Source organism: Falco punctatus (assembly GCF_963210335.1).
Source record: "Falco punctatus genome assembly, chromosome: 9".
NCBI classification, from domain to species: domain Eukaryota; kingdom Metazoa; phylum Chordata; class Aves; order Falconiformes; family Falconidae; genus Falco; species Falco punctatus.
In genome coordinates, this window is record NC_137589.1 from 33,162,137 (window position 1) to 33,187,890 (window position 25,754).

A 25,754-nucleotide genomic window follows, 5' to 3' on the forward strand; every position below is an offset into this window, starting at 1 on the left:
ACCTGGCCCAGTTACAAGCACAGATCTGCCTGTACTCCTATGACCTTGCTGATGCTGTGCTAATCTGTGTGTATCTGGTCACCAAGCCAGACTTTTCTGGTGTTTAAAGGCTGTACGATTTTTTTGCAGCCCCTTGGCTGCCACAGGAGAGCTAAAGAACATGCACTGGAGAACCACCACAATCCAAGTGATTTTTATTTCATTTTCCTGTCTGCACTCACAGTGCAAAACAGGTAAGGTCCAGTCCCAGGTTCTGCCCTCTACAGCCAGCCAGGTAAGCTGGTCTGGACTGGGAGCACACCCTGGTCCAGTCAGAGGTTTGTCTTCTATGTATTACAAGAGCCACTGATTTTAATTTGAATCAGAATATGAGTTAACTGTACAGTGGAGAAATACCCCCAGAGCAGCTTCTCAGGATGTTGTCATAACTCTTCAGTTGTGGAAAAACAGGGTGATAAGACCTGAATTTCTAGTGTTAATATTGGAGAGGAAAGGTATTGCAGGTTGGGTTTTTTTAATTCTTCAAAAAGAAGTCACCTTTGAAGGTCACCTTTTAAGAATTCCTTGGCTGTTCCTGGCCAGACAGTATGTGAGAAGCAATGTGGTTTTCTCTGAAAACAGCTCTGTAGAAAGTGAGCACTTTGACTTCACATAAAAAAAAAAAAAAAAGAAAGGAAGAAAGGAAAAAAAGGAGAAAAAGAAAAAAAAAAAGAAAAAAAGAAATACAAGTCCCTGTGCTAAAAGGTCTGACTATTCTAGACCAAGCACAAAATCTATTACAGATGTATTAATTGCCTGCACTCTTTATGTAGTCACACATTACACCTGCTGTTTCCTGTAAGAGTCTCACACCAGTAGTGTTTTTCATCCCAAACTGGATATGATGCTGAAATACCACACAGAAAAGGAATTTGCGAGGAACAAGCCTGAGCTGTGTTAAACCAATGACTTAACATAACATAAAAAGAAAAAAGCCACCCAGGAAAACCAGATGATGAAATTTGCCACCACTCAATTAAAAAGTCATCCTTTCCTGTTGTTCAGTGAGCACTGGGCTTTCCAAGTTCACTAGTTTTCCTGGGATGAGTGACTCATAAACCTGATAGGAAAAGGCACCAGTTTTTAGCCAGAGGTTAAAGCAGCTCTCCAGTTACCAGAGTAAACAAAGGATTTATTTCTGTCCTTAGCAGTTGCCCTGCGAAGTCCAGGAGCACAGGAAGGCTGGCAGGAGCAATTACATTCGAGCCAAGTTTGCTGAAGTCAGTAGAAGGTCTGTGAAGTCCATGGTAAGATGCTTGTAGATGCCAGTGGGATTTGGCCTGTGCCTTTTGAAACAAAACGGGAGAGAAAAGTTGGTGCAATGATTGTGCTGCCTGCTGAGCTCCAAGGAGCTGGAAGGTGTCTGTCATAGCGTGGGACATGTTCTGTTCTCTGGCCCAGAGATGTCCATCTGTACTGTTGGTAAAAGAGCAGCTGTCAGTCACAGAGATGTGATGGGTATATATGCATTCAAGACTATGACGCTGACCAGAGACCACAGTAATGGCAACCACAAAAGTGGCTAAAATATTGGGAAATGAGTGTTGGATGTGTTGGTATCATGGAAGCTGAGAGGTTCAGTTAGCTGGGAGTCACTTATTAATCCCAACATGAGAAATGGGATGTGTTTGATCTCCACTGTGGAGTGCTGAAAAGTGCAAACACAACATTGGCTTATTTCAGGTCAGCATTCAAGACAGTATAAAGACAAGATGGATTTTATCTTTTATTTAACTGGATTTAATTACATGCATGAGCTTCAAAGTGCCTAAGGCCTAATGGATGGTGACCTAAGGTCTGATTGAAAAAGCAGCAACAACCTAAACGTTAAGCTTGTTTGTTGGGCCATATGGCATGCCTGGACTGTGTGATGTTTCAGGAGGGATGTTAGGAATAAAGCACCCAGCACATCCAAAGCATTTGCCAAGATTTCCAGCTTCACTCAGAAGAATCCAAACACCGACCTCTCCTGCCCTCTGTACCAGCGTGACTCAGGAGCTTGGCTGGGACAGATAGGAGACAGTGTTTCCAACCACACCTCCCTGAAAAGTCTCTAGTGCCCTCAGATAGAGCATGGTGACACTTGGAGAGGAAAAGGAACACTTGAATATTCATTTTGGAAGATCCACGTGGCTAGGAAATTCCAAATTACCAAATTTAAGGAAAAGAGGCAATCATCAAAGGCTCGTTATCTTCATTTAATTTTGCTTTAATTAGTGTTACCATGTCAGATACTGTGACAGTCATTTATTTGCATTTCTGGCTGTGCTTGGTTTCAGAGAAAGCTATTCTTGTGTCTGGAAAAAGTACAAAGTCTCTCTTTCTCCCTCAGATAGCACAACGTGGTTCCAAATACAGTCTTGGAGAGCTACTGTGAAAAAAACAAAAATTATCATAAAAAATCTGCTCATGGAACTAAGACCTGCCGAGACATGGCTAAACGTAACTGCTCGTGGCAAATGTTTATGGGAAAACTGGGAGCTTTAAATTGCTTGATTATTGGATAAGCAGAAATGCTCAGAAAGGAAAAGGATACAACTTTTGCATGTCTCTGCTTTAAACGACTGCAGCGTGGTTCTGTCCATCGCAGGAAGTCTGTGCCATGTTGATTCACAGCCTGATCTAGCTTAGATGAAAAAGATTGGTGTAACAAATCACCAGCTGGAATGTTTTGAATTTCCAGTGCCTGTGCAGTGCTTGGCATCCTCACAGAGCAGCCACTCCAGGTGCTTCCACTTTGAAGATGATCAGCTCCAGACCCTCACTTTCATCTTGGTCACATATCCAATTGAAAGGACCTTGACGTAACCATGTCTGTTTCACATTTAAAGAGAACTGCTTAAAAGCTGTTTAAATAATTTGTGCTTGCATTTAAGAATCTCAAAGCTTTGGCCATATCAATTCTTGAAGCAACCTCATGAGGTGGGTCTTCTCCTTATTTATATAGGAGTTCAATGAGGCATGGAGAGTAAATGTTTTGCTTTGTGTCAGTTCTGTGTCAGGTAAAGAATACCAGCCCTTAGCAGCCGCCATGGATCGCCTCAGCGGGCTGACTGACATCCACCCGCTTTGTCTCTGAACCACACAGCTCAGAAATGTCATATTGGCATCCTCAAGACATCACCCCTCCTTGCCAGCTGGGTGCTCCCCAGACCCAGTGTGGTGAGGAACCTGATGGGCTGCGCTGGCTCTGCGCTCAGCGGGGTGAGCAGTTGGCTCCTGGGTGCAGCAGGGGACCCAGATGTGTCTATGGCATAGTCCTAGGGTTCCTCCAACATGTTCTCATTTTCTGGCAAGGAGAAGACCCAGAAACATTTTTAGATTAATATCCAAGGTCTCAGCCTCTCCCACAGCTCCTTCAGAATGTATTTTTGTTGTGTGCTGGGCTGAGCTTCCAGCTGATGGCTTTTCCTTCTGCATCCCCCAGTCTTGGAAGTCCCTCATCAAACTTCTCCCTGGGAAAGCTGGTAATTCATGACACCAAGGCAGGGAGTCCCTGCTGCTGGAGCCTCTCTCTGCTACCTGGCATCCCAGGCTGCGTGCAGTATCACCCATACCCTTGGTCTGCCTTCACTGCCTGAGCTGGCTCACCATGCGATTAGGCAATGACCAGCAGCGCTGACACAAGGAACGGGGCAGGAGACCCTGACCAAGGAGAAGGGAGGCCTCAGCCTGGTCCTGTTGAAGATGTCATGAAACTACCCCCAAAGACTGATCCTCCATAATGAGTGATCCAGCGTGGGAGTTCCACCGGGAACACTAACACAATGAGTTAGTTTTGATTTTCTACTATGGCCTGTCTCTCTCAAGTGCTCCTTTTACATATGGATCATCCATGGACCCCACGAGCTCTCTGGCAGCCTCCCGCTTTTGCTGTGCTAGGAAAAGTCTTATCATTACGTTTTACACATTTAGCAAGTTGCTTTTCATTTTCTTTATTGTAGTTTCACATCCACTTTGTCAGACTTTATGTTCTTTTCCATCTTCTTTTACTCCCTATTTTTTTAAGAATTTTGACATCTCAGAAGTGTTACATGGTTTAATCATGTTGGCTTACTTTTTCTTTTCCTTTGAATATTTTCTCTTTGATGCTGAGCCTGCTGTAGAGTGTCTTTAAACAATCTTATATCATCAACAAGTGCTTTACTGGTTTTAGCTGCTGATTTCAAGAAATTTCCTCACTTTTATGTGATTCTCCTTTTTAAAGGTAAACATTTCATTTGGTACACTCAATCTATGTAGATCTCTGAGAACTTGAGTCACTTAATTGTCTTTCCCTCCCTGGCATGAACTGTTATGACATTTATACTGTTTAAACCTGGTATAATAGTATTTTACTAATTAGTTCTTTCTAGAAAGTTTCCCAGATACGTGTGTTGTCAATATCCCTATTTACAGCCAGACATTCTAGTTCATCTTCCTTTATTTTCAGATCACTGCCATTTGTACAGAAAGGGTTTTAAATGTGGTTGTGGGCTAGCTACCACTTATCTTCATTGCCTTCTGTCCTATCCTTTTTCTTAACAGAGAGATTTGACAGCTTCATCCAAACTGTGTGTTCTTCCATACCTCTCCCTTACCCTCAGTCTTTAATTTAAAACTCTCCTGCAACTCTAACTCCATTAAGTCCCAGCTCCTTTCTGTCTTGTTTACATAGATCTCATTTTTTCTACATAGGCACCGCTTTTCCAAATAGCTTTCCCCTTTTCTAATAAGCCAGCAACGTCTGTAACAATAGCCTTGCAAGCTTCAAACATTTATTTTGCATACATAGAACTATTTAATATCACTTATCATTCATCTTCAGGGTTTGAAGTACTCTCTCTTGCCTTCCCACTTGTGCTCTTCCCTTTGCCACATTTAATAGCACCATCAGTCATGCTGGAAAGTTACACCCAACCAATATTAGGAAATGCTCCCTGCTGCCTCATAAATCCCTGGTGCCACCAGTAACAGCAGAGGAGGAGGAGGAGGAGGAGGAGGAGGAGAAGGAGGCATTCCAAGCATATGGACTGTCAGGCAAGTGAGATGAAGCCGGGTAGGTCACACACACTGCTTATCACAGTCACAGTCGCTCATGGTGAAATCTTGCCCACTCAGCATTGGCTGGTAATGTTGGCATTTGGCATTCCGTTGGGAATTTTGTGCCCCTTGGAGATTTCAGCCTCACGCTGCATTTTGACAGTCCCTCTGAGGCAGCCGAGCAGCCCCCTCCCTCTGCCCCAGCTGTGCTTTCCTTCCCGTCCCTCCTTGGTGCAGGCACAGTCATCCGACTCCTGAACGGCAAAGAACAAGGTATCGCATGGGCCTTACTGTGTTGTTAGACGACCCCTCTTCCATGCCGAGTGTGAGACAGGGTCTTCAGTCGACACAGGCTTTGTATTTAGTGCTTGCCTGTCCTTCAGTCAGTTTCCCATCGTAATACAGAGGGACTGATCGAAACTGGGGTACGCAGTGAACAAGACGAGCGCAGGCTGAGGGACAGGGACGTGGTAGACACACAAGGAGGATGAATGTGGCATCTCTCCTGTTTCCCCTGCCTGGTGCTCCCCAAAGCTCGGTGCTGCATCTTGCTGCCGTGCCAGGCTCCCTCTGATCCGTGACCACAACTCTGTGCATCAGACGTCACTCCAGAGCCGCACAGCTCTTTCCCAGGAGATAAGTGAGGGGGGGGGTTGCCTGCACAACAGCTCTCCTGAGCTTTCCCATGCTGGGAGGGAGGGAGGGAGGAGATCCGGCTTCCTCCCTGTCCGAGCGCCAGCCCCGTGGGCCTGCCATGGCACTGCTGGGAACATCCAGGGGCATTATGCAATTTGCAGAGGCGTTTTTTCTATGCAGCCTGGCAAGGCAGCGTCTGATAATGGCTCTCCTTTTGTTTGTAGCACACAATCGAGCTCATGATCTTCTCTCCAGTACGGGCAGCCCACGGTGTGGTGTCCTGTACTGCTGCAATGAGGAGAGCTGGGCTGTGCACAGGACAGGGAGCCCTGCAGCGCTTGCATGGGTGAATCACCTACCCTGAGTGCTAGTTAGGCACAAATCATTAATGGTCTAAAAGAGCTGGAATAGGCTAGCTTGGCTTCGGTGGGAGTGCAGATTGTGTCTTTTTCAGGAGGCATGGGAACCCTTCTTAAATCTGTTTTTAAACTTCTCGACTTCGGCTTCTGAGTAATGCCACTGATTTCATTTTCCAAAGGTCACAGGACAATTATCTTCTGCCATCTCCAAAAGGCATGACAAATGTTCCTCTAACAAAGTAACGAATTGTTCAACACAATGCACTTAGCAATTACCTTGCCATAGAGGTATTTACAGCAGGTACGGGAAGATAAACCAGTTTGTTTCCTATTGTTTTTCAAAGGGGGGAGAAAAAAAGGGAAAGGCTGTAGCCATTTTGTGATGAGTTTGAGGGATAAATACAATTTGATGTCTTTACTGAATGCTTTCATGGGTCTTAAAAGATATTTTAGTAGACTTAAGTCTATTTATAGACTATGCCTTTTAGAGATTGGAAAACATATTCACTGCTGTATTCTGTGTACCTATTTACATTGCATCCAAAGTTAAAGCTGTCCATAACATTAATTCAGTACCTTCTCTGAATGCTCCTTCCCATGTAGTCTTTATTAACAGGATCCTGTGCTATTTTCCCCAGTATCATTCTGCCTCCTGCATGATGCTTTTTCACATTTTGCACTCAAATTGCCTTCTAACACGGTGGGCGAAGGAGTCAGCCATGCAAGAAATTAGAAGCAAAGACTACAGCATGTTACTGGATGCAAATCTGTTACCAGCACAAATCTAGGTCCGTTTGGCAGGAGGGAAACCAACCCTGTACCAGCAGCAGAGTGCTTGTTGGCCTGTGGGTGAGCAACGCGGGGTCACTGCAAATCCGGTTAGACAAGTGTGCGCCTGCCTCCCTGCCCTCTTCCACTTGGCAGCCTTTTCTTTGCATTTTTGTCTGAGAGGCTGATACGGGAGTGTACAATGGAAACCGAACTGCCTCCCCAGCCCTCAAGCTGGTCCCAGGACATCCTGGCGCACCTGCATTGGCTGGGCGAGGTGAAAGAGAGGTCTCATCACTCCAGCATGTTGGTAAGTGGAGTCCAGTGCCATCAACCAAATATTTTTCAGCAGCATGAAATAAAAACGAGGAAGACAGCCAGACTGGATGTAAAGGCTGTGGCTATGTAATGGGCAGGTGATCGTATCCACTCCTGCTGCAGAAGAGGAGGCAGTGTAACAGCTCTCTGGAGTGAGCATCCCAGGAAAGCACCTATTTTCTTGGTGCTGGGTGCCCCAGGACATAGCCCCAGACCTAAGACAGCACATCATGCAGGATTTCCAGCTTCCGTTTGAAAGTCTGGGTGCTCCTGCTGTGCAAAACTCCCCACTCTGAACTTTCTTTGGTTCACACACAACTAGAACGAGGGAAAATGTTGTAGGTAAAGCGTCGAGAAATGGGTGCAAAGGAGGAAGGGTCTGTGGCTCTGCCACCGAGTTCTTGTGCAATCTTGTGCAAATAATTTCTCATTTCTGTGCATCTATTTCCAATCTGTGAGGTGAGAATAGCAATACTTCATCTCATCTATGCACTGTTGTCCTAAATTATAAAATCTTCCAAGGAAAAAATGCCTGTTCCCAGGTTAATACACAGAGTATAGCCCCATAGGACACTTTTTCTCCTACCTGTTTCCTCATGTTGTGTCTGGGCTTTGCAATGACTGCCATGTAGGGTAAACTGTGACATCTCTGTGTTACGTGCATTTGTGTCCAGCCTCGAAACGTTATTTCATTCCCTGAGGTGTGTGCTGTTATCAGGCGAATGAAATGTCCCAGGCCCCTGGTAATTATTCATTAGGTAAGATTTAATGTGTGTGTGCATGCAGGGCTGGCAGCTACAAGTGGATCTCACAGGAGTGGACTGCGAGCCAAGCTTATGTCAGTTTTAGGGTAGGGATGGATGAGTAAGTGGAGTAAAAATAACAAAGTGGTAAGATCAGTAGCAGTTTGCCCAAAACTTAACCCAAAACCTTTTCTTTTCATCCCGAGGCCAAACTTACAGTTACCCTCAGAAATATAAGACTTGGGGTAAATTTGCACCCACATCTAGAGCAAATCACAGTTCTGCACTGAGGCAAAGCAATGTTTGGGACCCAAATCCAGCTGCCAACTGTGAATGTTCATTCTATTCGTACTTCCCTAGCTCTGAAAAATGTTGTAACTTCTTGTGTTTCTTATACGCTTGTTCTGTGTTTGTTACCAGGATTACTGTTTTCCTGTTCAGAAGACTGCCTCTGCAATATTTCCTGGCCAAGTAAGGGTGGAAGCCTTGGTCGCACCAGTTTTGACCAGAGTGCATCTGGAAGTCCAGGTGAATATAGGCACAAGCTAAGGAACAGCACGCAAACACATGGTGAACATTATACCAAAGAAATCAAGTGAGTGGAAAGTTATTATTTGGCTGACAGTTAAGAGTGGGAGATTGATGAGACACATAGATCTCAGACAAGCCCCTGTTCCTCTGGGATTTGAGGTCTAAGACTGGACTGGTTGATGTCCAGCTGTCCTAAGCTGGTTGATGTGACAATGTGACGCTGGTGGGATAGGCTGGACTTTGAGGATCATTTAAAATTATTCTGATACGGTACAGGTGCAGGAGAAAACTGCTTTGGAGTTGTGGGGAGCAAACCTTTTTTTGGAGTGGTGGGATATAACAAAGGGGAAGAGCCCTGGTGACATTACAGTTCTCGGAGGCTCTGGAAATTGTGCCTGTTTGGCTTTTCTTGGTTTCCACCACCTTCTGTTCTCTCTGTCTGTGTTGTTCACCCACATAATTACATAAGATATCACCAGCTAAAACTGCATTTGCCTCCTTAATAGATGGCTCATTATCTAGGGAGGGAAACAGAAAGGGCAAAAGCTTTTATGTGCCAACAGCACTGCTGAGATGTTCGTGTGCGTTGCAGGAAAAGAAAAGGGTGTAACCTGTCTGTCCTAATTTATAGCCAGATGGGCTGAAAGAGTCAAGGTGTAACGAAGGTCAGCGTGGCTGGGAATGGGGTGGAGGCAGTGGAAGGTTACTCTCTTGACATAAAAGCAATTCTCCAACAAAGACCCTCTCTCATGCAGCAGAATGGAGTGAGGCAGTTCTGTCTATATGTAAAAGTACTCCCACAGCTTTGATCTTTTTTCTGGAAGTGTAGGCTTGCAAAGAGGGTCTGGCCTCATCTGGGATGATGTATTGGGCCATGTGGTGCTGGCCTTGCAAAGCAGCATAGGGAAGCCTGCTGTTCTCTGTATTGCGTCGTTCTGGAAAAGTCTCCTAATATTCTGGTTACTGCAGTAATGGCAACACACTGCTGCAATGCCCAAGTACCCTGACTGCTCAGAAATGCCATGACATCACTCCTTCTCATAACGATGGGCTTTTGTCCAGTTTTGGCCAGGATATTTAGCTATGAGTGAAAATGAAAAAGCAAATGAGAGAGAACAGGTCTCCTACCAAAGCTCCATCTCCAAGGACCTTAAAATGTGGAAGTATACAACCATACTAGCTTGAAAGCAACCCTTTAGCCTTGCGTACTCTTCAGTGTCAGGTATATTCTATCCCAATCGGTATATTGTGGCAAGCAACTGTAGACAGGTATTTGTTTTATTGATGTTTAAAATAAACACTTGTTTTGAACTCAGGACAGAGCTGTATAGTCGCCAGGTATCAGGTCTGCTTTCAGCAGAGCCTGTGGCCGATACGAACTGATCTAACCCTATGGTGGTGGGTTTCGTGCTGCTGCCTATGCTGGCAAGAGACCAAAATGCTGCTGTGGGCTCCCCCAGCCATACAAATCCATGAAGTTTTGCAGCTGAAGTTTCACTTCATTTCACTGTCTGACTCAGAACCTTCTTACTTGATTTTCTTTTATTTCCTCTATGCATTTCCCGCAAGAAAGTCTAAGATTCCAAGTTGCATTTTGAGAAAGTTTAAAAATTAACTTCTCTATTTATGTGATATCACCCTGGGTTTTGGTAATAAAATGTGCCGGGGGCGGGGGGAGAGGGAAAGAAGACTTCTCAGTAGGGGGTAAGTGCTGATGACTTTAACAAAGTCACGGTGTAATATGCTGTTCTGCTGACTTCTGCCTTCTTTAATTACCTTCTGAATCCCCAGAAGCTGAACCGTGCCTCACCAGCTCATTATGTCCCCTGGGTTTGCTCTCCCCAACAAATTGGTGCTTTCCCTGCAGCCTCTGGAGGCTTTTTTTTGCTGCTTTGATACATCAGATGTGTTTGTTTTGCACATTGATGTTTGTGTTTTCCGCACTGCTTGTGTTTTCCAATTCCTTGGAGCAGTGAGGATGCTGCTGAACTGTCAGAATTGCAGTAGGATGCTGACTTGAGGTTACTGTCAATGGCTTCATTATGTTAACAAGGGATATTTTAAGAAATACAAAAGATGTGGCATTTACATTCTTGGGAGAGGGAGGGGGGAGAGGGAGAATGTGTGTGTGGATGAATGGACTTACACTGCAGGTCCTCCCCACTGTTCAGTTAAAAATGACTGGCTGGCTCTCTGCACGTAGTTTGCTAGCCAGAGCAACGATGGCTTCTGTTGTGTATTTCTGGGCCGCTTGCAGTGTACTTGGCTCATGCAAGCACGTAAGGCAATGAGACCCTTCCTCCTGAGGAGCTCCTCATATCTGTCCTGGGGCATCTGGGTACCTGAAAATGGGCACAGCCTTAACAGACACAGCAATGGGACATGCAGCATCACAGCATCTTCATGTGGATGTAAGTCAGGGTTGCTGTGGTCTTGCTCCCTCCTTCGAGCCAACACTAGCATTGGTGTGGCTGGAAAGCGAGTCAGTTTGGGAAACAGCTGGGAAAGAGGTAATGCTATGAGGAAAAGGTGATTAATTCCCTATACGCTTGCCTTCTGGAGGAAGGGAGGAACATGGCTAGGTGTGGCCAAGGCTAAGGAAAAGATGGCACCCATGTCTCCTCTGCTCGGATGGGCTCTCACCTTCCAGATATTCTTGAGGGAGAAGATCAGAGAGGAGGATATTGCCTGCAAATCTTCTGTCTTAAATGGGTTGGAGACCTGTGCACAGCCCACACCTCTGAATCGAAGGGAGCAAGTTCATTCCCTTCCTCCCTGTTGTCAGGCTGTTAGGAGATAGTTGGCATATCCCTTATCAAAGGCAATGTGATCCTTTCCTTAAGCCTGTCTGCTCGGTGGTGTTGTGTAAACACAGATCAGTAAGGTGACACAAATCCTAGCCTATTACCAATATTCAGCAGCAAATTAAGCGCCCTTAAGCTTCGCATATTATGATTTCATGCATTTACAATTAAAGACTTAGATAAGATTAATTACTTTCAAGGTGACTCTTCACAATTGTCTCCTTATAATGGAGTTTGTAACCAGTCTAGTGCAGCTTTGTCACTAGGAGAAATCCCAGACAATTTAACAGTTGGATAGAAAAGGTTTCTTTAACAGGCCTTGTGCTTCTCTTACACTTCCCTTAAGAGGAAAATAACTCCCTAGCAAAGAGCACATGCAGCATCAATAGCAAACTTCATAGAGAGCTGTCTACAGCTGGGGTTTTAACTTTATTTTTGTTGCTCCACAAGTGTAAATAAGTATTTTAGGCACCCTGTTCTTCCAAAGCCCCTGAGTAGATGAAATGTAGCAATATTACAACAGAAAAGAGCCATACACGCTGGATGGAGTGACCAGATTCTAGTACCTATCTTTGACAGCTTTTCTCCATACAAAATGCTGAGAGAAGGGGGAGGAAAGGAGACTCTAAATTCTAGCACAAAATGTCATCTGCATATTTATTTGTTACTCTGCCTTATGCCCAGCTGAAAGAGACCAAACAGGTCCAGCAAAAGTGCTGGCCCCTCAGCTGATGGAGGGACTGCAAAGCAAAACCCAGCACTTGGCAAGGAACAGGATACAGAGTTGAGTGGGATTTCCCTGGAGGAGATGCCACTGCCTGAGAAAGAGCCCTGTGACTGCTGCTCAGGCAAAGCACTGATGTTAGCAGGAGAAGTGGGCAGGCTCTCTGGTCTGCTAGCACTTGGATACCTCAACCGCAGCTCAGCCAGAATGGCTACAGGAATTTTATGCTTGTGTCTGGCCTTACAATATACGGACCAGGAAGCATTATCTTTAGAGGTACATGCTGATTTATCCCACATGGGACAACCATTTCTGGTTTTCTTTCCCAAGGCAGCATGCAGGGAAACTGATTAGTACTCACAGTAACACTGCTCACTGTGCTTGGGAGTTAAAGCACAAGCAATAAAAAGCCCTTAGCTACACCCTCCAAAAACAACAACAAAAAGCTGTGATTTCAGGGTGTGTTGTTTTTGATGGGTGACCTGGCTCTAAATTTTGAGGCTTCCTAGTCCCCACATTTTTTAGTCCTGTGAACTAGAAACCCGTGCTTTTACTTTTGGTATTAACTCTTGAGGGTCTTAGGTATTGCTATGACTCCCGAGAAAATGGGCTTCCTGGAAAATACATCACAAGATCTTTAGTAGAAGCCTTGTTTAAGCTACTGAATTGTAATGCAAAAAAACCACAGGAGTTAGGTGGGAAAAGTGCAACTCCCCCGCAATCCTTTCCCATTTTCTAACAAGCTCTCGTTTGCTCCCTAGTTACAAGATCACGAAGCAGTTGTCTTCTCATTTCTGAAATATCAGCAAACCCTCCTCCGCAAAACTGAAAATGTTTTGAATAATAAAATGAAAGGTGAGATTTTTCAGGCTTGGCTGGGGGAACAGCATGAGTCCTCCCCACTACGATGAAGAGGGACCGGATCTCTGCATCACCTGGGCAGCGCCACTGGGGACATCATAGCTGGGACTCTTCAGATCGTCACATGCCAATAAGTGACAGCAGTGGAGGACTTCTGTTAATGCTGGCCATGCATAGATAGAGAAGGATCTGTTTCAAAAACAAAAAGTTCCTGAGCTGGTTTTCTGCGGGTGTCTGATGGCAGCTTGTTCAAATGTAAGTCGACCCCCTTAGTTAACAGGTCTACCTGAGCGGCAGCGGTAGGACTGATCCCCATAACAGGACTTTGTAACGAACGCATTGGTAGCATCATTTCACTGCAGGTTTTATTACACGCGAGTACTTACACCACAGTGACTTCCCATCGCATGAGGTGTTTGTCTTCTGAGGATTAGCACAGCGCTGTGCCATGAAGTCTGGTATAGCTGAGTAAGTGGTTTAGTGTAATCCTCCTGAGAAGGATTGCTGTCCTGAAGGGATTCCTGGGAAGGCTCTGTGCTTCTACCAAGCTTTTAGATGACTTTCAGTCAGGTTTTTGAGGGGGGGTGTTGGAGTTTCTGCAGCTTTTCTGCGATGCAGTCTGTCTCCAAGACATCTGGGCAGTGGCTGCGTCAGCAAAGACCGTCACAGAGCTTAAAGACAGTTGGTATTGTTGTGTGAAGAAGACCTCAGTGAGTCATCAGATGATCTAAGTATGACACTGACAGGTGGGCACCCCAGCACAGAATTCAGACAGGATCATGCCTGAACACTTGCGTTTGCTGTTGATGTCTGGTGTATATATAGATGCTGATTCTCAACATACTCTTGTTTTGCATTAAGGCACCTTCAGAACAGCAAATCATGTTCAGCACCACTCCAGGCATGCTCTGCAGCAGCAGGGTGAAGAGTGCTGTTGCTGCAGTGCCCAGGCACTTGGAAACTTGTTTCCCAGTGTTTAGAATAAAGCACAAACAGGAGCTCCTCAAAGTCACAGCAATGTGCATCCTATATCCTCTCTTCTTATTTTGTTATTAGCCAATTGGTAAAATTTTCTGGTCTGACTCATGTAGGAAATTTGGTCCCAGTTCACACTTCGCAAATGCAGAAGAGACCTTTGAATTTAAAGTTACTAAACAAAGTTTTCCAACAGGAAAAGAAAGAGAGAAAGCTGTGCCACTCTTGTCTTAAAGTGACATTTCTGGACTAAGGTCATACACAATGACAAAACAGAAACGATGGAAGCTGCAACAGAAGCCCTGACAGCTAGGGAGATTTTAAGTAGTCCAGATATAAAGCGTATCCTTGGGGCCCTGGCAAGGATGCAGACTTCTCTCCCACACAACCTTTTGAAAAGCCAAGTACTGGAATTTTAAAAGGCAAAAATATTACAGCAACAGCAACAATAAACACAAAAATCAGATGTTAAACGATTGCTAATTATCTTATCAATGTGTTGTAAAGTTGGGAGGGAGAGGAAGGAGAAAGAAGTACTCAACATTCTTTAGGTTTATCTTTTAATTATTCAGTAATTATCAATGGAACTAAAGCACACTTAACACCAGGGTTTCGCAGAGGGGTTTCAGCTTCATAATGGAGAAAGCATTGTGGTGTTTGGGGGAGGAGGGCAAACGGACCCCTGTAGTGCAGAAGAAGCCAAAGTAAGAATCAACTACCAAGATCTGTGGAAAAATAGGGCTTTCACCTGGACAGCTAATTTTAGCCTTTTTTTTCAGAAACCAAATGCCTGGAGGCACCTACAGCAGATTGAAATGTGCATCGGTGGGCATCCCAGCGTGGTACCCCCAGGGTGGTCCCTTGCCCAGGCCTTCCTGCTAGCAGTGCTCCAGTGCAGGCATGTGCCACGTGCTCTGCTGGGGCAAGCAGAGATACGACAACCAGGTGAATGTGTCGTAAAGGCTGAGTACATTTAGCTCTCCAGTTCAGAAATAACGCAGAGAGATGATCAGATGATTAGGAGACGTAATTGCTCTGGCAACCGAGCTGGGCCACAGGGTATCTGTGGGCACCAGAGCAGGGAAATCGGGGCAGTTGGTGCTTCCTCTGTGCAAAACAGTCAGGGCACAAATGCCAGCTGTGTGTGCAGTACTACTTCGCCGCTGGAGCAAGCCGTGAGGAGCACTGGGCCTGGTCAGTTATTGAACTGTCAGTCTGAACTTTATCCTTGACTTTTCTGAAAAACTGTATGTTACTGTTGCATTGGGAACTGTGGAAAATGTAGGTCCTCTTTTCTCCCAGCATTGCAAGTCTCCCTGTAGATAATTTTGTCAAATTATTTAACCCCGCTCTCAAACATTAAGGTTTTCAGGCATTTTCGCCATTGACTCTGATCTTTCACAGAAGTGACTTAGAAGTGAAAAAGGGGTCTGTTTTGGTGAAAATTTGGAGGTTGGCAAAGGTCCCTAAGGTCAAATAGCGACAGAATCACTGACTTACCAGGAGAGCCACATGCAGCACCTAAATGCACACATTTAGGAATAATTTAAGCAGGTTTTTAGGAATCAGGTTGCTTTGCTGTTGTCTGTGCTCTTCTAGGTCTGGCTGGTTTTATTCTGTTGTTAAAAAACAAACACACCTTATTTACTGCAGAACATGCAGCCTTGTTTGGAATTATTACAGCTGGTGCTGTGTCCAGCTGCTGTTTCCACTGTTTTCCTTTGGAGATGAAGCTGGTTTGAGAGGGTCCCCCCGCCCTGAGCCCTGCTCTCATCCTGCCCACCCGCTGCGTGCTGTCCCCCTGCCCCACACAGGGCAGCCATGGGTGGCCTGTGCTGTGAACCCAACCACTGAAATCACTGGAGGGTTCTTTTAGGACGTTACAAAGAGTGGTTTAACCTGGGTTCACAGAGTGTCTCAGTGAGAGAAAGAACAAGTCAAAACAGATCATTTGCTGCTGGATTAATGAGCTGAAACAGGTCTTAGGAGCCCCAAAGCCAGCACAAAGGATGGATGGGAACTTCTGCCAGGAGCAGCGATAGGGAGAGGGATGAGCAGGGGTGGGAAGGGGAAGAGCATTTCCCACTTTTGGTCGCAGCAGCTCCACCATGGCATGTCATTTCACCCTCTGTTGTGCTATTGGGGTTGAACATAACCCTGCTAAAAAAACCTAGGCTTTGGTTTGGGTTTGGATGGAATTTTGTGTGTGCAAACCCAGATCAGCTTCAGGGCAAGACCCCACCACCGCTTGCAGCTGCACCAGCAAAGTGCTTTGGGGATGGGGGAACCAAAGGGGGAGGCAGTGAGCTGGCAAGAGGGGTGCTGAGCTGCCAGGAAAGGCAGGCGGATTCCTCAGCCCCCCCATCAGTCAGTAGCATCATACAGACCACTTTCCTGCCACAGAAGCGTGCAGCCTTCCTTGCCCCTCTCTCACAGGGGCTGTATGTGGTTTCCCCCCACAGCCGCAGGGTCTGCCGCAGTGGGTGCATCCTCCTGGACCAGTCCCAGCCGTGCTGCCTTGGCCACGCTGCTGCCTTGGCCACACTGCGGGATGCTGCGGGATGCGGGATGCTGCAGGATGCGGGATGCAGGATGCTGCAGGATGCGGGATGCTGTGGTCGGGAGCCTTCTGCGCACGCCTGGCTGGCGGATCTCCCCTGCCATCGCCGTGACAAAGACGACGTAGGTGCTGATGTGAGCCGGGCTGCAAAACCCAGCGTGGGACTTCCTCTGGAAAGTGGAGGCACTCGCCTCCTCCTCCACCTCCGGTGACAAGTGACAAGTGCGGTGACCTGAGCCAGGCCTCCTCCCCGCTCGCAGGAAGGGGGGCTGACCTTTGGGGCCGGTGGCAGGGTCTCCTTCAGCCGATTAAGCTGAGACTTTCTGGAGGTTGTGCTTTAGTCAGTCTCAAGCTGTGAGGCTTGAGAGGAAACACTGGGTGACAGATTAAAGCTGACACCATGCAGGAGGTCAGACTAAGTGATCCGGCAGTCTGCTGGCCTTCAGCTCTGATGTGGGAGCCAGTTCTGTTTGCATTTCACTGCTGGCTGCCGTAATGAATTGTCCCCAAAGCCTTCCTATTGCAGCCCTTACTGCAACCAGGCCGTGACGGAGCTGAACTTGGAAGAGATTTGGCCCTGCTTGTACTGTGGCTTACTATGCTATTAAAAGTAGTTTTAATTTCTAATTTGTGATTCTTGTAACTGCTACCAGTGCCTGGTTCTGGACACATCAATGCAATATCTGAGCATGTGTAGCTTGGCTTCGTGCCTGTCAGAGGGCAGAGTCCTTTTCATACCACTTGATAGCTTGGGAAATGTAGGCACAGACAGACCCTTTTAGAAATAAGTTGGGCATTAACTAGAGCCCTGGGTTTAGATCCTTGCTTGACCAGAGACATGCTTTGTCACATCACTTACATGTGTGTGTTTGGTTTTTAATCTGGTCTGAAGTGACTACGTATGATTTCAGGTACCAGACTCTGAGTTAATCTAAGGACCTAGGATCCCAGACAGTTTTTAGTGGTACATGAGCACTTGGACAAAGCATCAGATACCTTTTCATGCTTTTAGGGGAAGAAATTGAGGTCAGGAGCCAAACTTTCTTGGGAAATTTGTGGCCCAAGCAGAATAGAGGACCCAGGTTTCCCGAGTTCCTACCATTTAACCTTTCTTCCACACCCCCAAGCCTGTCTGAGAGCACATGCTTGGAAGGATTCCTGTTTAGATACGGTACAGACCTTTATTCTGCTCTCCTTGCAAGTGTAAACTTTTAGCAGGTCATATGTATTTGGCAGGAAGGTCACATCATTTAAGATACCCACTTTGTGTACATAGAAAAATGTCGGGACCAAGACTGATCGTGTGGGTATGGGGAGAGAGATCCCATCTGTGCAGTGGAGCAGGAGCTCAGTTTTGGGTGTGATTTACCCCACCGGCTGGTCTGGGTAATTATATAACATATCAAGCCAAATAATCCCTCTTTGTGATATGTAAATTAATTTACAACCATCTCTTAAGGCAAAGAAAATATATGCTGTGTGTCCTCCTTTAACTGTACTTCTTTTAAGAACGTGATCAGCAATCATTAATTAGCTGGGTAGCTTAACAGCCTTAGAGGAGGCTGTGGCTGTTTTCCTTCTCCCCAGACCATGCCTCCCACTCCTGGGAACTGCTGAGCTCTCGTATCGGGATGAGACAAGAAGATAAGGTGAAAAAGCGAGGTCAACCAAGCTCTGCTTCCCCACAAACAGACATCTTGAGTTATGATATAACTCCCACAAAAACCCCCACAAAAGCCCAGGGAAGGGAGGACTCCATGAGAGAGGGGCAACAGGTGGAGGAAACGTGAAACACATCCCAGGAAATCCATTATGGACAAGTATTAGCACTTCATCTGCAGCACATGACACTGTATCACTGTTCCAGCTGCTGAGGCTTTGAACTGTCTTGTGAAACTAGTTTGAAACCCTGGTGGAGGATTTAGCTCCTAAAGCTCCCCAACCTGTTTTGGCAGGGGCTCGTGGGCAGTTAACCATTACTGGCAGGACAAGGCTGATGACCTAATGCCTGTGCTGGTGCAAAGGAGACAGGCTCAGGTGGTGATTTAAGCCTCTTTTTAGGAACCATTAGCAAGGGGCAGCCTGTTTGCTTTTTTCCCTGTAAAATACGAAGCAAAGATGCAAACCAGCAGGCATATACACACATGGATGATCGACTTGTTTGGTTCTTGGTGCCTTATCCCAGCACCTGCTTGCGTAGCTGTGACACCAGAGGCACCTTTGGGCTCTCACACACTGTGAAGACATGTCATGTATTGTGTGGCATCTCCGAGAATCCCCATGCTAAGCAGAGAAAATGCAAAGTTAGAGAGTAGGTGGTGTTGGAAATGAAGAGGCTGAGGGGAAGGGGAAGGGGAAGGAGAAAGGGAAGGGGAAGGGAAGAGCTTTTAGATGCCATTCAAGATAAGATGGCTGGGTAGGGACACCATGGGAGTATTTCAGAGGAAAGAGAGCAGAGCTGGTGAGAGACCAGTAACGCTGTGACAGGAAGATGTTTGTGAGCTTGGGGAAGGAAGTGTCAGGGGTGCAAGGTCTTGAGCCCAGTGCTTTTCCTTTGTGGAAGAGTTTCCCTTCCTTATTGGTACAACACCCTCCCTCCCACCCCGTCCCCACACTTCAGGCAGTGCCTGTGCAACTGGGTGACCTTTGCAGGGAGAATTATAGATGGTTTCATCTGATATGTGCAAAGCAAGAGCAAGGCATGTCCTAAAGGTAAGGAGCTGGCTGGCCACATCGGGGTTTGACATCTCCCACGAATCCAAACGCTTCTGGTTGAAATGAAATGGAGCTCACATGGGAGGATCGCTGCGAGAGAGGGGACTGAGGAAGCTACCAGTGTCCTGCTCTGGGAGGGAAGGGTCCGGGTAAGCCCATGAGTGTCGAGTGTGGATAGTTAACAGAGCACTGTGATGCTCTGTACCGCCTGCCATGAAGGCAGAAAACCCCAGAGGATTGTCAGCTACCAGGAGACGCACTCACAGTAATGCTGGAGGTAGCCAGCCTGTGAACAAAATTTCCAGCTAATCATCCTCCACTGACAGAACTCAGTATGCATATTGTTGGGGGATTCCTGTTCTCATAGATAATCTCAGCTGCTTACTCACATTTGATTTCCTGGGCTGAGGTGCCACTTGATTTCCTACAATATGTGCCCGACTATATTCTGCAGGTAGCTATTCTTGATGTGTTTTGCTCCCTCAGTTTCTTCTGATGAGATGGTTTAGGGTAGGGATAAAGAGAAACCAGATTCCATTCCATTGACATCTGCTTTTGTTTTAACCAGCAATAAATTTAATTGCAATCTAATTTAAATCTCCTCTTCATGGAAAAAAAAAATTAAAGATTGGGAGAATTAAGTATTTTTTTAAATAAACTGGAAATATGAAGAGAGCGCTCTCTCACAGTAAAAATACATCAATGCAGGAAAAGCATTTTAAAGTTAAAAGAAAATGAATCTAAATGAGATTGTTAAAACTTAACACTTAAACTTCCTTCACTGATACTGACATAGTTTGGGGGGGGGGTATTTTTTTCCCCACAAAAAGCAACTTGGCAGGTTTCAAAGTGAGTGTTCTCCCTCATTCAAGAAAGTCAGGAAGGGGTGAGAGGGGTCAAGAGACCTTGGATCAGCAGCAGTTTCATTCTAGTTTCACTGTTGGGCCCTGTATCCATCCGTCCCCTGGACTGAACCAAAACCCCCGTTTTTTTGTAGTGAAGATTCTTGTTGGAGGCAGATTAGGATTTATCCTTCCCAGCAGGAACATATTCCAAAATTACATTGAAACCTGAGGAGAGGAAACAATCTCTGGTTTCGGCAACGATCTGCCTTTGCAGGGCAGTGAGAAGAGGTAATGAGCAAAGGCACTCAGCCAAGGCTCTGAAATGGGCATGTGTAGGTGAGAGAAGGGCCCCTTTGTGTCTCAGATGGACTTGAGCTCCTCTGAACATTTGTTTGCATCCTTCAGTGGGAGCTGCCAGCTGCCGAAGTCATTGGAAAGCCATCCAAAGTTGCCAAAACTACATTTTCATGTCTTTAATAGAAGTGACTACTTTTCACATATGCTGATTTTTCATGATGAACAAAGCCATGGACTGACATCACCTGTGTTTCTGTAGTGGTGGTGGGGGGTCCTTACATCAGCAAGTTTGCTGCAGGAATTAGCAGGGCATGAGCAGTGGGGTCTAGGGGACAAATAGCTGCCAGGGTTTACCATGCCCTCTTTGATAGCAGTTGCCTTGTCAGTGTCTGTGTGATGGAGACGCAGGGTGGGTGGCTAGGCTTGAAGCCTAAGGAGACAGAACATCCAAAGGGCAATGGCTGGCTTACAAACAAGCCTCCAAACGCCTCCAAAGAGGGAACGTGTCCTCTTTCTCCATCTCTATTCCAGCAGGCTCCTTGCTCTAACAGCCCGATGCAGCAGTAGCTCAGCCAGAGCCACTCACCCCCAGAGAGGATCCATCCTCGGCTGCTCAGGATGCTTCCAGGTCTGTGCAGACAAGACACTGAGCAGTCTTGGTCCCCTCTGCAAGCTGTGCTCCAGAGGCAATAGGGGAATCATGACCTGTGCAGAGAACCAAGCAGTATAGCGCATGTGCCATGAGATGGAGGTCAGCGCTCGCTGCAGATTCGCAATATGGCATTCCCTGGGAGGGGAACAGCGCAGACAATGTGTCCATGCCTCATTTTCTGTGTTGTAACATCTGTGCCTGTTGCACCTTCACTCCCTTCATCCTTTTCCTCCCCATCCATAAAGTTCAAGCCTGTAAATGTGGGTGCCCCAACTTTGTCTACTGACACAACAGGATGAGCATGGGGAGCACAGTCAGGTCCTTCGTGCTAGCACAAGCAGAAGCCCCGTTCTTCTGCGTCTAGATGGTTCAGCTGGTGGCGTGTCCCCCAGCCATGCAGAGCAGGAGAGCGAGCAGCTAGGTCAGTCTCTGGCAAACTGAGATTGACAGCATACTCGGCCTCCTCACAGCAATATTGGGAAGATAACATTTAGTTTAAGAACACGTCTGCCGTCTAAGTAACATCTGCTCAGGGCTAGTTTAATTTGTGTTGTAGCTGTGTGATTATTTAATGCGACTTAATGCTACAGCATTCACTGCACATGGGTATTGCCACAGCAACAGCCACAGCACATGCTGCATTTTCTGCCTTTTGAAAGGCAAAGCCTTGTCTCACAGAAGCTCAGACACGCTCTAGATGGTAGGAACCGCATCCTTTTGCACAATAGTTTAAAAATAACACTTGCATACGCACAGTGGGCTCAGCAACAAGACATGCTCTCCCCTGTTACTGCAGTTTCCTGAGAGCACAGCCAGGTGTTTTTAGACCATGTTAGGGATGTCCCAGGGAAAGAAGCCGTGGAAGGGTTAGCAGCGGTGGGGCTGATCGCAGGAGGTGGAGAGAGAAATGACTAAGCAGTTATCAGTTGTAGGAGGTGGCTCCAGTATCAATTTATTATTGCATTTTCGATTGTTTGCAGATTTCTGTGTCATCATTCTGGTGCTGAGTGATTGTATCTTCACTCACTAAAAAAAGACGGCAAGAGGTTATGCTGATTTCAAACCTGACTCAATGTTTTTATGGCCTGACCAAAGTCAGAAGAAACAAAAGATGTTTACCTGCATCTGAATCATGTATTGCCATAGCTACAACAGGCAGGGCTCTTCTCTTGTGGGTGATGCTTGGGGCCATCTATAATTTCAGACATTGGTGACTTGATCTGACTCTTTCAGTCATAATGGTAGAAAATTGGTAGGTCTTTTTAGAGTTTGACCTTCGTAAGTGTCACTATCAGAGACCTCATTTGCAGTTGTCATAGACAAACATTCTCGTTATTCAGTGGTGTATGTGGCAATACAGAATTTAGTGCACAGCCTTAGCAAAAACTGTTTGAGAAGCGTTGATCTATAGCGTATTCCCTCCTGCTTTGTGCACCTGGTGCAAGACAATACCAGCCATGGTCCTCCCTTGACTTCCTTGGGGGGCTTCTTCCACAGTCTGCCAGCTTTGAGAACACAGAAGGACAAAGAAGCATTTCTCCTGGTCCGTCTGTTTACCACCTTCTATATTTAAGTCCAGTTTTCTTGTAAGGGGACTGGCCAGGGCAATCCTGACTTGTAACACAACAGAAGGAGCCCTGGGAAGCCACTGTCACCTTGGGCCTGAGTCACTCCTGGAGCCATCTCTCCCCTTGCTGCTGGGATACACCACAGTTATGAAGGTTTTGGTGTGTCATTTGTTGACTTACAGCAGAACTGGTGAAGGTAAGGAGAATGCTCAGAGCAGCTACTGTACAAAGGGCCAGGTAGCTGAGGTCCAACCAGCTCAGATAGGGCTCCAGGACCTGTCACGTCTGGGGTGGCACGGGGATGGCAATGAGGCAGCAGTCATTATACTAGGGACAATCAGATTAAAACACCAAGTAGCAGTTTGTAGAACAATAGAAGATGCTTTTTCACACTATTTGTCTTGCACACAGCGGTGAATGAAAAATCCGCTGAGAACTATTGAATACCGAGATAGTATCTTTGGTCCAGGAAGTCCCTGTTTTTTCTGGGGAAGTGTCACTACAGGCTTTCCTGGCATTTACGTGTTCCCTAGGCATCTGTTACAGGGCACTGTCAGACAGGATGCCTGGCTACGACGACTAGACAGGTTGGCTGCCCTAGGGGCAGCGGGTCCCCGACACAGGTACAACTCCCTGCTATAAAAATCACCGTGTTCCCATAGTTCATTTACAGTTCCCTGCCTGGGTGGAAGTTTTCAGTGCAGAATCTTGCTCGACAGTGGCAAGGAAGCCCATCCTCTCACTGAAATCTTCATGCCGTTGCAGTGGGGTGGCTGGGGTTTGGCAAGAACTTGCTGGAGCACAGGGTGGACTATTTCTGCGTGACCCGCCCCTGAGTAGGTGCTAGCCAGCTAGCCTGGCCCCTAATGTGTGAATGGCGCAATGTTTTGCTAACATATCGCTTTTCATATGTTTCCATAGCCCTGGAGTCTGCAGACAATGTAAGAACATGCCCTGCCTCTTTTGTCAAGGGCTGCACAAGAGCCTCCAGGGCAGTGTTTGGAAATTTGCTAGATTTTCTAGCAAAATGTATAGGTTGCTCAAAATGGCAGCTTGTCACTTGCATCATCAGTGCACGTTACCAGTACGGATTGGTTTTTTGAATGAATGAAGGAATTCAGAGGACATCCGACAGGTTATCTTAGATGTCCTCCAACTTTTCTGACCTTACATTGAGTGTACAGGAAGGGAGAGGAGGTGTAAGAGAAAGGGGTGTGCTGGGTTTTGATGGTTCTGTATATCAAACTTTTGTCTAAGACACGATGATACTTCTTAGCTGCTGCTGTCCATGTCTGGCCCTCTCGAAGTGCTGCTGGATCCACCTCCAGCCTTTCACCACCAATCTTCAGAGCCTGTTCTTTGGAAACTGCAGCCAAAGGGTTTTCTTGCTCAACAAGAAGAGATTTGCTTTTTCATGAAAGGAGCAGGTGTTTGTATGGGCAGGAGGTCGTGATAGCGCCACAGCTGTTAGGACTTCCCATGGGGACTTCTGTTCCTTGGTGAATCCTTGAAATTTGTGGTAGTACCTGTGGGCTAAGGACCATGAAGCCTTGGTGTCTCGATGCAGGAGGTGTAAAACAGCAGAGCTTGTGCAGAGATGCCGTGGAGCATTCTCACCTGCCCAGGGCTTCATTTCTCTGCCACGATCTCAGGCAAATCCTGACCAGCAGTACAGAAAACAACCAACTGCTTTAGGAATGTCTGCAGCCAACTCTCATTCTGGGGAGGAAGTATTTCTACTCCCTCCCATCATACAGGCATCAGAGGTGAGTTAACCTCAAACAAAATGAGTTATGCAGCCATAAAAACGTAAGCAATACGGTTTTCATTACAGGAGAATACTCTTCCCTAGGGAGCAACATTAGTGCTTTAAAGAACTGAGTACTCTTCTTGATGATATTTTGTTTTGATTTCTGCTCCAGGCTCTCAGAGCTGCTGCTCAGGACTGTTGCTTACTTCACAAAAAATTTATTGCTGGAGCAGCAACAGGACAATAACTAATTCTGTAGGTAATCTAGAAATATTTTTCCTTTTACAAGACGACAAATTGTAATCAGAAAGACTTAGTCATTTGGGAAGCTTTGTGCCCTCTGGTATAAACCCAGGCACTCCCATCCCATCGTGGTTTTGGATTCAGAGGGAACAGTTTGGTGCACACAAACACAAATTTGGTGCCAGCACCACATTCCTTCTAACATGATCATTTCTCCTGGTCTTCTCTGACATCTCTGTTTTTCACAGGCTCTCAAGGCTGAGTTGACACCCCCAGCCTCCCTCCCCAGTCCTCTGCATTTTGGGACTCCTAAAATACGGGCTTTTGAAGAAGAAATGGGCTGCTCAACTGCCAACAGCAGCTTCTGGTATTGCCTGAGGAGCAGCAGCAGGGGAAGAGCCAGCACTGATGAACCACCACTGCTTTTCGACCAGCACCTACACAAGGTCCTGCATACATTACTCTGCCCCTCAGAAAACCACAGTGGTGTCAGTAAAGCAGGGGATGTGTAAGACAGGTGACATGATAGCCTGTGAACCAAGGCAATATTCTGTTGCAAGTGACATCTGCTGACAGCCTTAACTGGCAACCAGGCTGCATCTCAGGTCATTTATATCTGATTTCCTGGCAAGGTTGAAAAGGTGAACTTTGTTTTCTTTAAAGTGAAAAGGGGTTTTATTTTTTTTGTTTAATGTAATTTGAGGGGGGGGGGGAATAAGCTCTACATAGCCAGTGGAAAACCTGATTTAAATGTCAAAGCATCTACAAACATGAAGGGAACACCTAAAAGCCAAAACATGTGCTGAAGCTCTTTTTCCAGTACACTTGGCCATCAAACTGACCAGCATCAATTCATTGACATTCAGCGTTCCCAGATATCTCTGAGCTGTTTACAAGTGCCCATGGATGTGTGTTTGGCTAGGGAATGGCAGCCAAGCCAGGGAAACTCTGATGAGTATGACCTGTTCCCTGCTCCTGCTCAGGGCTCCTTGTAAGAGAATCAGTCTTTAAAATGTTCCCTTTCTGAAAACAGAGGGGAGGGGGAGAGGGTTTGGGGCAGTGGATGGACAGGAATGCAGTTTTGGATGTTTCTATGGGGCATTGATTTGGCTTTTCACCATCACTGGTTGCAGAGAGCCATGGAGCAGGTGTCTGGGTGAGCTGAGCAGAGACAAGCTGATGGATCGTTACCGACAAATGCCCCACGTAAATGTGACAGCTGATCAGCACAGGGACAAGCGAGCCAAGGGGGGCTTTGTGTGAGGGGGGTGCTTTGGACACTCAAATGCTCCCTTCCTCATAACTTCTGCAAGGGCCTGGGAAACAGGCAGAGTTAAGGTAAGT

General features: G+C 46.4%; 1 protein-coding gene across 2 annotated transcripts in view; it reads left to right on the forward strand.

The window, feature by feature from the left end:
* LOC308069723 (uncharacterized protein) overlaps positions 1 to 25,754 on the forward strand; it is a 90,612-nt gene that overhangs the window by 34,622 nt on the left and 30,236 nt on the right. The window contains exons 3-7 of one of the 2 annotated variants that reach the window (XM_080402549.1): positions 130 to 233; positions 1,188 to 1,286; positions 2,372 to 3,810; positions 4,847 to 7,134; positions 8,306 to 8,413. In XM_080402549.1, the coding sequence (XP_080258675.1) occupies positions 7,027 to 7,134; positions 8,306 to 8,413 (216 nt within the window). In that variant the 5' untranslated portion in view covers positions 130 to 233; positions 1,188 to 1,286; positions 2,372 to 3,810; positions 4,847 to 7,026. Of the gene's footprint in view, positions 1 to 129; positions 234 to 1,187; positions 1,287 to 2,371; positions 3,811 to 4,846; positions 7,135 to 8,305; positions 8,481 to 12,705; positions 16,237 to 25,754 lie in introns of those variants that run through there. The other variant, XR_013930498.1, reaches the window with a different exon arrangement.